At 44.8% G+C, this 12,007-nt stretch overlaps 1 protein-coding gene across 2 annotated transcripts; it reads left to right on the plus strand.

Annotated features, from left to right (window-relative positions):
- The first annotated feature begins 1,150 nt into the window (after positions 1 to 1,150).
- RNF26 (ring finger protein 26) lies at positions 1,151 to 3,183 on the plus strand. 2 transcript variants are annotated; one of them, XM_063139005.1, is made up of 2 exons: positions 1,151 to 2,483; positions 2,517 to 3,183. In XM_063139005.1, exons 1-2 carry the CDS (start codon positions 1,377 to 1,379, stop codon positions 2,823 to 2,825), a joined length of 1,416 nt encoding a protein of 471 aa, XP_062995075.1. In that variant the 5' UTR covers positions 1,151 to 1,376; the 3' UTR covers positions 2,826 to 3,183. The 2 variants fall into 2 exon arrangements, with proteins under 2 accessions (XP_062995075.1, XP_062995074.1); XM_063139004.1 differs by having other exon boundaries at positions 1,151 to 3,183.
- Positions 3,184 to 12,007: the final 8,824 nt, after the last annotated feature.

Genomic DNA, 12,007 nt, shown 5'->3' on the forward strand with positions numbered 1-12,007 from the left:
AGCCCGTCTCTGGCATTTCGCGTTCTCCCACCTAATAGGGCGAAGCGAAAGCCGCGCCCCCTCGCCCCCCTCCTCCGAGCGTCCTCAACCGCCTAACGGCGTCTTTTCAAAACCGCCCAATCGCGACGCGGGTTGGAACAAACAAACAAACGAGCGCTAGCCCGTCGAATCACAAGTCGAGGGGGGGTTAAACGGCCGCCAGGTTCCCCGCTGCTGATTGGGCGTGGAGCGGTGGCCCCGCCCTCCAAGATGGCGGCGCCCATGGCAGCGGAGGAAAGAGCGTCGGATGCAGATGCGTGGGGAAACGACTGAGGGGCTCAAGGGGACGGCTGCTCTTTCCCCCGCGCTCCGCATCCCGCCCCTGGTCAGGAGAGAGGCCGTAGCAAGTATTGCCACGGCGAGGAGTTGACGCCGGCCCCCTTTCCTCTGGGGAGAGAGGGGGGGTAAGGCGTGCCCCCCCCGCTTTGGGAGTCTACACCATCCTACGTTGCCCTCAGAGACCTTCCTAAAGCAGCGCTCCTCAGGGGGAGGGGATTTCAGTGGGACCTCTCATCCCCTCCCCCCCACGACCCCCAAGGAGCCCCCGCCTCATTTTGAAGGTCGACCCTATTGCATCAAGGGACGTGTCTCAACTTGCCTCCCCCACCTGGTGTGTTTCCTCGTCAAAAGCTGTCCTCCTTGCTATCCAAGAAGCTCTTCCTTTCTTTTGATGCAGGGGAGTGACAGGAACCCGCTGCCTTTCCTTGCATCGAGGTCTTCTATCTAGAATTGCAACCCCTCCCCTAATTAAAAGCATTCTCCCTCTTACGTGGACAAGGGAATCCTGAAGCAAAAAGCTTCTCAGCAGAAAGAAGAAGAAGAAGCTGCAGCAGCACACTTCTGTAGTTCATGAGACACTTGCTCAGATCTCAATAATTCAGAGAAGTGGAGTGAGAGGTACTTTTTCTTAAGGGACTGTGATTTAGGAGCCAGACACAATTCAAAGAGGAACTGTTACTACTTGGCCCAGAATACATTCTTAGCTTCAGCGGGAGGGGTAACTACCCTAGGAAAGTGGTGTACATGCCCCCGCATTCCTTGGTTAGGTGTAAGAGATATCTATACCTATTTGGGATATGTGTTGATAAATAACCTCTCTCCCAAATCAGGCATATATGTTAACTGTGAAGAACGGACCAACCCTCAAAACCAAGGAAGTACAGTCCTGTCTTCGATGAACTTTCCACTTTGTTGTCAAAGCATTCCCTTTCATAAAAATTAGGCACTATTCATACCTAGAATACAGGGGTCTCTCCTTCCAAAAGCCTGGGAACCAGCACAGCATCAGTTGCAATCCAATCCGTTTCATCTTTACCACCTCCATTTGGAGCTCAACTATGGATCTAGTTTTCCTGGTAATCAATGGCATGGGGATGATTTTGGACCTCCTGGTTCTCTTGCTGGATGTCAACTTCTTCCTTTTTTCCACTCTGGTCTCCATCCTGCTCTGGCTTGTCGCATTTGTTTACAACCTGCCCAATGCCTTGATAGCCTGCGTGTTTCAGTGCTGGAATGGGTTTGTGTTGTTTTTGCTATGCATAGCTGAGGCGTTGTATTACTTGACTCTGGGCTCTGTGCACACTACTGTTAGCCTGCTGCGGGGCTTCTGCTCCAGCATGGAGAGCTTGAAAGTAGTGGGCCACCTGTTCAACCACCTGACGCTGAGAAGCAAAGAAATTATGCACCGAGGTTTCTGGAACCTGATTGGTTCCGGCCAGTCACTTCTGAGGCAAGTGTGTGAAGTGTGTGCCATCATCATGAGCCTTGTGGCTTACTTCATCAACAGCATCATCAACATCTGCCTCATTGGGACCCAGAATTTTTTCTCTTTGGGGCTGGCCCTGTGGGAAACCATTGTTGGCCCCTTTCTGAGAGTCACAGACATCTTTGCTGCCTTTGTTGCACGTCTCTCCAGCAGTGCCATCGCTATGGCCATCCTGCTATGGACTCCTTGCCAGCTAGCATTTGATCTCTTGGCCTCTGTGAGCAAGCTGCTGATTAATATCTTCTTCCTCAACCTTTATGGCTTGGTACTGCTGTCTGTGATTGTTGCCACCAGCACATTAATCCTTAACCCTCAGCTGACGTGGACACTGGCGAACCAAGTGTCTGGCTACTTGAACACCATGCCTTCTTACCACCGCCTGCTCAGGGACATGCGACGCCTCTATCAGGTTTTGCTCTTGTCACTGGAGATGGTCTTGAGCTCGCAAGCTTGGCGCAGGTTGGCTGATTGGAGTCTCCAAATGGCCAGCTGGAACACAGGCGACAGGGCAGTAAACCACGATGGAGAACGAGAGCAACAGCTTGTGGTTGAACCCAACCAAGAAAGGCCAGCTCCTCCTGGAGCAGCTCATCCAAGAAGACAAGGGCCACCTATAAACAATCAGCAGGTTCCAGCCCGTCCTCGCCAAAGAGGCAACAGGGACCAGCACAGAATAGATGTTGATCTGGGATCAGCCACACAGCGGAGTGAGCTGTCAGGGCAGCACCTTCAGCCTCAAGCGGAAGGACCAAGCACATCTCATACCAAATCTGCAACAAAAGAGCAGTTAAATGCTCTGGATGACGACGACAATGATCCGTGGCTTCTTCTCAAAGAACAAGAAGAACGAAAGAAGTGTGTCATTTGCCAGGACCAAACAAAAACAGTCTTGCTACTTCCATGCCGGCACCTTTGCCTCTGCCAAGAATGCACTGAAATCCTGCTGCAGCAGGCCATATACCAGCGCAACTGCCCGCTCTGCCGGCAGATGATCCTGCAGACTCTCAATGTTTACCTGTGAACTACGTGGGGGATAGCTTTATTCACATTCCAACAGGTTTTCCAGGTGCATTGGTTGGCCAAAGCACACGGGGTCATTGCCTTTGTACCTGTTTTCTATGGCAGTTGGTGGAGAGCAGCTCCACCCTGATCATTACTCTTTTTTTATTTCCAAAGAACTATTGTAACCAGTGGACCTTGGAAAATACTATGAATGATTTCTATGCACGTATGTTTGCATTTTCCTGTTGCATCAGAAAGAACAATAGCTGATCACAGTCTGAAACTTTCCTGTTTCTAGGAGTGTGGAGTTTCTCAGTTTAAAAAGTTTATTAAACTTTTAATAAGTTTAATAAACTAATAAACTCAGTTTATTAAAAAGCCAGGCTTGAGAAACATCAGATACCTGTCTGCCGGAGGCTGACAAGGAACATATGAATGCAAAGAGAGCATTTGGGGCTTTCTATCAATTAGCATCTAGAATAAAGAATTCCATAGCAGGTTTGATTGGTAAACATGCCTCGAAAAAAGACATGGATAATTTTGCCTCTTCTATTCCTTTATTTTGGGGAGTATGGAAGGTTATCACCTAGGTATCTAGAGGAACAGGTGAAATTGACCAGTAGATCAGCTTCATAAATCTCTGCAGAATATTGTCTGGTTAACTTAACATGTGTGCACATTCCGCTAGTAGGAAAGTTGATTATTCCAAGCCCTGGACTGTAGGTTTGTGACTGGTGCTATCCACATAAGGAGACATTAACTTAGCTTAGTCTTATATAGAAACCATGCAGTACAGAGGTTCTTATTCCAAGAAGCATGGCCGGTGTGTTAGATTGCAGCTCTCACTGATCATCTTTTTGATGTATAATTTTAAAAGAACAGTGGTAATATTGTTAGTCCAAACCATTTTTCCTCTCCAGATTTTCTGTGTTCATTTGTTTTAGGTTTTCAGATCTTTGGGAAAGACAAGCTGGACACCAAATGTGCAGCTCTGGAGCACATAAATGCCTCTCAGAGTAGTTTACTTGGGAGTTAAGTGAGATCTTATTGCATCCTCTAGCATGCAACTTCCACAGGCCACTATGCAAATCTGCGACATTCTACCCTTGTGGCACAACTGATTCTCCTCCCCCCACTTTGGATTAACTTGGGAAAACTGATGTTATGATTGTATTTTGTTTGCTAACAAATGACAATTGTTCTATCAACAGTGCTGGAGACTGAATGGTTCACTTCCATGGCCTTCTCAGTCTGGGATGTGGACTGAGATTGAAAATGTTTTTTATGACCTGGCTCACACATAATGCCGATTCATGGGTTGTTTAACCCATGAATTGGTGGGGCCACAAATGCAAAGAAACTTCCACTTTCAGTCAGCTTTATTCGGCAACCCAGGAACAGCTTGTTCCTGGGTTGTTTGCTGTGATGTCCAAACCTGGAACTCTTGAGTTGTTGAGAGACAAGCAGCCCAAAGTTTTAACCCAGCAACAAAGCATGGGTGATACTTGGGTTAAACTCTGGGTTGTTTAACCCATAACCCAGAGTTCCAGGTTCAGACATCACATCAAATATCCCATGAACGACCTTTTCTTGAGTTGTTGATTAAAGCTGATTGAAAGCAGAAGTGGCGAGAGCACAGGAATCAGTATGCTCATTCCATGCTCACAGCCCCAACAACCCATGAGTTGTACTATGACTCCTTGTCTGGTTTGTACGGGGACCTCATTAAGAAAGCTGGGCTCTAGATCCCATAGCTTAAGTCCTGGAAGCTGAAGCGTCCAGTCTCCTAGGGGTGATGATGATGGTACATACGAGGGGAGCAGGGGACACAGGCTTGAGTTCTTTCTTTGACTGTCACACTTGGCATAAGAATAACCTTTGGCTTCTCTCCTTTCCAGAGGTAAGTAATCACCCATAGCGTTGCTTCTCGGAAATCTGGCAACAAGATCAAATCGAAAAATTCAGCCCAGCGAGTAGGCACTGTTAATCTGTAATCTCTCCCATGTTTACAACGGAGAGGTGAGAAAGACAGGTGGTTGTTGAGACACACACAAACAGAGCCAGAAGCAGCTGTTTTCTTTAATGTTTAAATTGGAAAGAGAAATCTGAGAGGCATAAAATCCAGATGAATTTTGTTTTTCCTCTTCTGAGTTACTAAATTATTCATAGCTAGAGCACTGCACCTGGGCCAGAGAGATTTTTGCATTCTTGTTGATGCTGTGGCTTGATCCTGGCTGGCTATATGAATGCACCAAGTTTCAGTGTCCTCTGAATAATTTTCATCACAGAAGAATGTGGGTGTCCTAAATGTGTTTGCGTGGAAGTAAAGCAGTTTTTAATAAAGCTCACTTCCTAGTAAATTATGCTTGAGAACAGGGCTCTAATCCCTTTGTCACAGATGAGGTCCAGCAGTTGAAAGGGCAGCGGCCTTTGTTGCAGGGCTTGTGCAATGCATTTGGAAGCTTTCACCCTTGTGACATTGCTTGACGTGCTCTGGGGAGGTTGAGCAACTCCCACCCCGAGTGCTTGAGGGTGCTAAACTTCACTTTGCGAAATGAGAGTGAAGTGTGGAATCTCAAAAGCAGATTTTTCCAGTCCTGGAAACAAGAGTTCCTCTCTTGGCTGCAGCACACTGCCCTATAAGTTGCTGTCAGTTGCTAAGACTCTTCAAAGCAAGGTTTTAAGGGCTATCACTGATGCCATTCACAAGCAGGGAAGAAACGTCTCTCTCTGTTGGGATGTATTTAACATCAGTTTGCGAAAGAAGTGCTGTGTTCATAATCTAGATTTTGCTGTTGTTTGTATCTACACTGCCCGAGGCAGGCAACATATGATTTGTTCCCTATTTTATCTGCATTTAATATTGGAATCCCTACTAAACTATTTTTGCTTTCATTTTATTTACTTGGAAACTCTTCTGCGTTTTCATTTTTAACACTGGAGTTAAATTGGCACAGCATTGCTGAAACATAGCAGAGCATTTGCTGAACTCCTTGAACTTGGGGGAGAACCGCAGCACCTCTTCGGATGATATGCGGTACCTTTGCGGGCAGCCAAAGATTTGGTAGTTGGAAAACTGATACGTGCAAATGCTAAACTGAGTGCCTTAATGGTGGCAGGTCAGGAGGGAAGACAATGCTGAAGGTACGCTGGCTATAAAGCGAGCAAACTCAAGTGCACATGTAATTGTGTGTGCAGGGGAGGGGAGATATGCAAGGAACAACAAGAGTTTATATAATTTGTGGTAGTACAGGCGGGAACTAGACATGCACCAGATGTTACAATACTGAGGTGTGGAATAGACTGTACCACTCAGGCTGCAGGTAGGAGATGATGTTTTTGTAATGGTCCACGTAAAAAAAAAACTTTCTATAAATTAAAAATAAGAGTATTGTGTAATAGAGAAAGATAATCTTGCCTCTTACTCCGCTAGTGCTCCACTTGTGTGGAGTATTTTTTTTTTTTTACTGTAGGGGAAGTATTCAATAATGCGATCCTTACCACCCACAATCTGAATTGGTACAGCCCACTCTACACTCCAATTCTCCTGCACATGTAGACCAGAAGTTTACATCCTTGATCTTTGCTAAAGATCTAGAGAAATTGTGTATAGAGGAGAGCAACCTTGTTTAGAATAACGTACAGTTCTCCTCTTCTCCCCACCCCCCAAAAACTGTCTCCTGAGAAATTTTATTCCAACCTTTCTAAGCAGTTAGGGTGGTTTTTACCATTCACAGTTAATTGCATACCGCTGGGGGTGGAGGGAGACATTGGGAAGGAAGAGAGACGCATGGTTTTGCAGCAAACACCTGTTGTCCTGGTGGAGCTAACTGCTCACTCCTGATTTGTGCCTTGTTCATGCTGCTGCCGATTCTCATCTTTCCAGGTGTTATTTTATGAAAAGATAAAGATGTGGGATTGCCATTTTTTTTCATCCAGCATCTGCTCCAACCCCTCACACAATTCTGTCGCAATTCCCTATCTGCTGCCTCTGGAGGGGCTCTTTATTTGCTTGTGAGGTCCTTGCAATATGTAAATAACTATGTGCAAATTAAAAGGTACCCTTTTTCACAGAATCAGTTCTGCCTACTGGTCTTTTTAATATATGTGACAACACTCTCTGCCTAACATTTTTGTTTGCAAACTCTTGTAAGTCCTCTTTATACCCTCCTGGCTTATGTGTTGACTCGCAAGACAGTGAGGTGCCTTGAATTAGAGAAACTGGGTCCAAAGAGTCATGAAGTAGCTTTAAGCAACCTCAGTTCCCCAACTAAATGATAGGGTTTTCTCCCTCTCCCATAATAATATAACCCAGGGTCATCCCATGAACCTGATTGGTGGGAGATTCAGGACAAATAAAAGGAAGTTTTTATTCACACAGTGCATAGTTAAACTATGGAATTCACTCCACAAGATGTAGAGATGGCCACCACTATTGATGGCTTTAAAAGGGGGTTGGATAAATTCCTGAAGGAGAAGGCTATCAATGGCTACTTGTCCTGTTGGCTATGTGCTACCTCCAGTATCAGGCAGTAAGCCTATATGCACCAGTTGTGGGGGAACATGGGCGGGAGGGTGCTGTTGCACCGTGTCCTGCTTGAGTGTGTGTGTCCCTGGTCAACAGCTGGTTGGCCACTGCTGAACAGAGTGCTAGACTAGATGGACCCTTGGTCTGATCCAGCAGGGCTCTTCTGATGTTAAAGGAAACCTTCTTAGGTAGACTGTTCCACTATTGTTCAGATCTTAAAGTCAGGAAGTTTTTCCTTATAATCTGACTTTGGGCTGCTGAGAGTTGAATTTCAACAATAGCTTATGTAAAGGAAAGTCCCTTTTGAAGCACAGCTGGAATCCAGCCAGACCAGATCATTGCAGTCTCTCAGACAGCCAGTATGATTATTTTCATGAAATTCAGCCAAGAAGGCAAAACTTAAATCAAGCAGCTTACCATGGAATTCTCCACGAAGAGGGAGCTGGGTGGGTTCCCAAAGCAAGTTGGGAAAATGTTGAAAAATACACCTGGGATGTTAGCATTTGTTATGAATAAGTTGTGTTGCTGTTTGCACCTCTCAGAGTAAGTACAGTCAATAATGATAAATAGTTGGTGTTCAGAGTGCTTTGAATATATTATGTTATATACTGTACCTCAGCCTTTACTAACCTGGGTACTTTCCAGATGTGTTGGACTACATCTCCCAGCTTACTGGCTGTTTGTGATTGTACACATCTGGAGAGCAGCAGGGTAAGGAAGGCTGATCTATAACAATCCTATAAATTAGGTTTGTGTTATTGTCCCCCATATTACAGAGGGTGAGGAGAAGCAGGCCTAAAGCTGCCTTGTGAGTTCATGGCAGAAGCGAGATTTGAAATGACTTCCTATTTTGTAGCTCAGGGCCAACCACACATTACACGCAAATGCATGTAATGCAGCCTCTACTTCTCTTTTAAGTGAGACTCAGCCTTTGCAGGTTGTGTTTTTATGCAAGGAACTAATAAACCCTCCCTGCTGGCCATTTTTCTCCTTAATTTTACTCTCCCAGCTGCTCCCTTCTTGGGATTACAGATGTTTATTTATAAGCACAAATATTAGTCAAGGCAGAATCCTTGAAGGTGGGTAACAGTATGGATGATAGGGCAATTTTAACTAGGAAAATAGCTTGCAAGGAGAGAGTTAAGCACCTCTTCCTGCTCTTCTCAGGATTGAAAAAGTGAGGCTTTTGTGCACATTTGCAAGTAATGTTGTAGCCTGCCTCTCAGTCCTTCGTGTTATGTGACATCAGCTCACTAAGGAAATAACAGCTGAAACCAACATAAAAGTAACAAAAACAAGAAGCAGCAGAAAAAGCAATCGTACAGGAATAATAATAATAATAATAATTTATTTATATAGCACCATCAATGTACATGGTGCTGTACAGAGTAAAACAGTAAATAGCAAGACCCTGCCGCATAGGCTTATGCACTGTGGCAGTTTTCCCCAACATGGTGCCTTCTAGATATTTTGGACTTCAACTCCCATCAGCCCCAGTCAACATGGCCAATGGCCAGGAACGCTGGGGGTTGTCCAAAACATTTGGAGGACACCAGGCTGGAGAGAGTTGCAGTGAAGGATTGGATGTGGGTGAACAAATCGAAGTCCAGTCCAGACAATGTAGGTTCTGTCAATCAGCAGACAAACGAGCCTGGGGCTGGAGTTACTACCTCTTCGGAATGGGCTTGCACTTTCTCTGAAGGAAAAAATTGCAGCTTGGGGCCACTCCTGGATCTAGCATTAGTCTTGAGGAGCCAAGTGGCTGCTGTGACCAAGAGTACCTTTGCACCAGCTGGGTCCCTTCCTAGAGAACGTGGATCTGACCTTGGTTAATTACCTCTCATTTACGCTACTGTAATACGCTTTGCGTGGACCTGCCCTTGAAAAGTATTAGGTAACTACAGCTAAAGTGAAGTGGGGCAGACAGACTGTTGTCTGGTGTGCGTTTTGGAGACCATATTTCACCAGTCTTGAACCAAGTGCACTGGCTTCCAATTCAAGGTGCTGGTTTGCATCTGTAAAACTCTAAATGGCTTGGAGTCAGGATATCTGAAGGACCACCTCTTCCCATATGAGCCTGCCTGTAATCTGAGGTCTTCATCAGAGGCCCTGTTGCGCATTCCACCACCAAGGGAGACTCGGTGGGTGGGTATGTAAGACAGGGCCTTTTCTGTTGCAGAGCCCTAGCTGTGAAACTCCCTCCCAAGAGAGGTGAGTCTGGCTCCATTCCTACTGAGTTTTAGACAGGCAGTATTCTTTCCTCAGGCCTTTGGCTTTTAACAGCCTTTGGCTTTTAACAGCTGACCTTCAAAGCTTTTCACGGTCTAGCTCCTTCCTATCTCTCCTCTCTCATCTCACACTATTGCCCCGCTCGTGCTCTTCGCTCCTCTGATGCCATGTTTCTCGCCTGCCCAAGGGCCTCTACTTCCCTTGCTCGGCTTCGTCCATTTTCGTCTGCTGCCCCTTACGCCTGGAACGCTCTTCCAGAACATTTGAGAACTACAAGTTCAACCGCAGCTTTTAAAGCTCAACTAAAAACTTTTCTTTTTCCTAAAGCTTTTAAAACTTGATGTTGTGCAGACTTCTACTGTTACTTTCTACTGTTAGTTTTACCCTACCCTGTGCCTGCTTACCCTACCCTGTACCTGTTTGCATTCTCTTCCCCTCCTTATTGTTTTACTATGATTTTATTAGATTGTAAGCCTATGCGGCAGGGTCTTGCTATTTACTGCTTTACTCTGTACAGCACCATGTACACTGATGGTGCTATATAAATAAATAAATAAATAATAATAATAATAACATTGTATTTGGCCTGTTTGAAAAAGAATGCTCTTTTTTTTTCCTTTTGCTTTCATTTTGTGATTTTATTGTAAATTACTTTGAGGGCCCTGGTGGGAAAAAAAGTCATATATAAATACTATTCATAAAATAATAAATGATATCAGGAAAATGCTTTTTTAAATGAAATATTTTTTACTTGCCTTTGGACCTCTAGTAATGAGGGAATGAAATGGGCACCTTTTACAGACAGAATTCCAAGGGGCAGGTGGCACCATAGAGAAAGCACAAAAGATGGGCTTGTTTAATGGGGCACATAAAACAGCTGATCCATAATTATGCTTTTTAAGTACCATATCAGCAAGTTTCTATACTTTGTGGTTCCAGGAAATAGTTTTAAAATGCATAAGCTGTGGTTGGTTTTTGTTATACCCTTTGATGTTAACAATAAATTGAGATGGGAACGCAGAGCACAGAAACTTGAGATGGGTTTTTGTGGTTTAATATATTTATTTTTAAAGAATGTTTATCCCTTTCTTCAACTGAAAGGCTTGCAATGCAGTTTACTGAAAATCAATAATAAAACACTCCCAATCTAAAAGAGACTGCGTGGAAGGAACAAGGCACCAGCTATTAACGTTACCAAGTTCTTAGAATGAACAGCTTGAATGGAAAGTCCAGGAAGAAGAGGAGCCAAATGGAGCCGGTGTCTCAGCAGAGCTGATGGAGTTGGCCCTCTGTTGCAGGGTGGTACAATGGCTGCTGCAAATTAACAACTGAGGAAGAAGAGGAGGACTCTTCTCCTGTTCTTTCCCTGTCTCTCCTCTTCTTGACTTTCCTACTTTCTATTGCTCTAAGCAAGAAGTAGGGAACCTGTGGGTTGGACTCCAACTCCCATCAACCCCTCCAGCATGGCCAGTGGGCAGAGATTATGCAAACTGTAGTCCCAGCAACATCTGGACTAAGTTATGTGAAAACCCAAGTATTGCGACCACAAGCAAAAGAAAGGGGAAAAGAAGACCTTGCAATAAACCTAAATGTCAACTGAGCTCATTAATAAATACCAGTGATAATGTTCGTAGACTGAATAAGGCTGTCCACTGCATCCAGGGCAAATATACCTGTGCACCACTGAATGCATCTGATTTCCTGCATCAAGTGCCCAAAATTCAGTTACATCAGCCAAACAAAACTATATTTAAGACAATGATTAAATGAACACAAATCAGACATCAAGCTTAATAAGCATCAATAAACCTGTCTGTGAATGCTTTAACCTTTCTGGAATATCATCAAGGACCTCAGGGTGGCCATTCTAAAGAAACTGAAATCAGGGACTTGCTTGGAATGTGAGAGCACAGGACAAGAGATGATAAAGAAATTTGATTGTGTGAATCAGGGACCTAATGGGGACTGTGGTTTCCTGTGCACATTATAAAGACTCTTAATGCATCCTGTGTGTGTAACTTGCTTTAAGAGAATGGAATGCTTGCTGTTTAATTGACTTTTCAGATTCAAAGCCTCCAGCTCCACATACAGCATTTCATTTCATTTACTGATTGATTTATTACATTTCTATACTGCCCAATAGCCAAAGCTCTCTGAGCGGTTCACAAAAATTAGGACTACGAAGCACAGCATAAAAATAGTATAAAATATAGATGCTTAGAACTACAATAAAGTGCCTTTGCAACCCATGAAAGCTCGTTCTAAACTGTTTAAACTAGGGGTGTGCACGGACCCCCCAATCCGCTTCGTGGCCCGATCTGGAAAACCCAGATCGGGCCCGATCCTCTTCGCGACGCTCCGCCTGTCTCCCGCTCCACTCCACGGAGCGAGATCCGGCTTCGCCGCCGTCACTTCCGGCTTCAACTGGGGCCTCAATTGAAGCC

Source organism: Elgaria multicarinata, chromosome 12 (genome assembly GCF_023053635.1).
Source record: "Elgaria multicarinata webbii isolate HBS135686 ecotype San Diego chromosome 12, rElgMul1.1.pri, whole genome shotgun sequence".
NCBI classification, from domain to species: domain Eukaryota; kingdom Metazoa; phylum Chordata; class Lepidosauria; order Squamata; family Anguidae; genus Elgaria; species Elgaria multicarinata.

Coding starts and splice junctions, on each gene's coding strand:
- RNF26 (XM_063139004.1), top strand. CDS start 1,377: ATGGATCTAGTTTTCCTGGTAATCAATGGCATGGGGATGATTTTGGAC.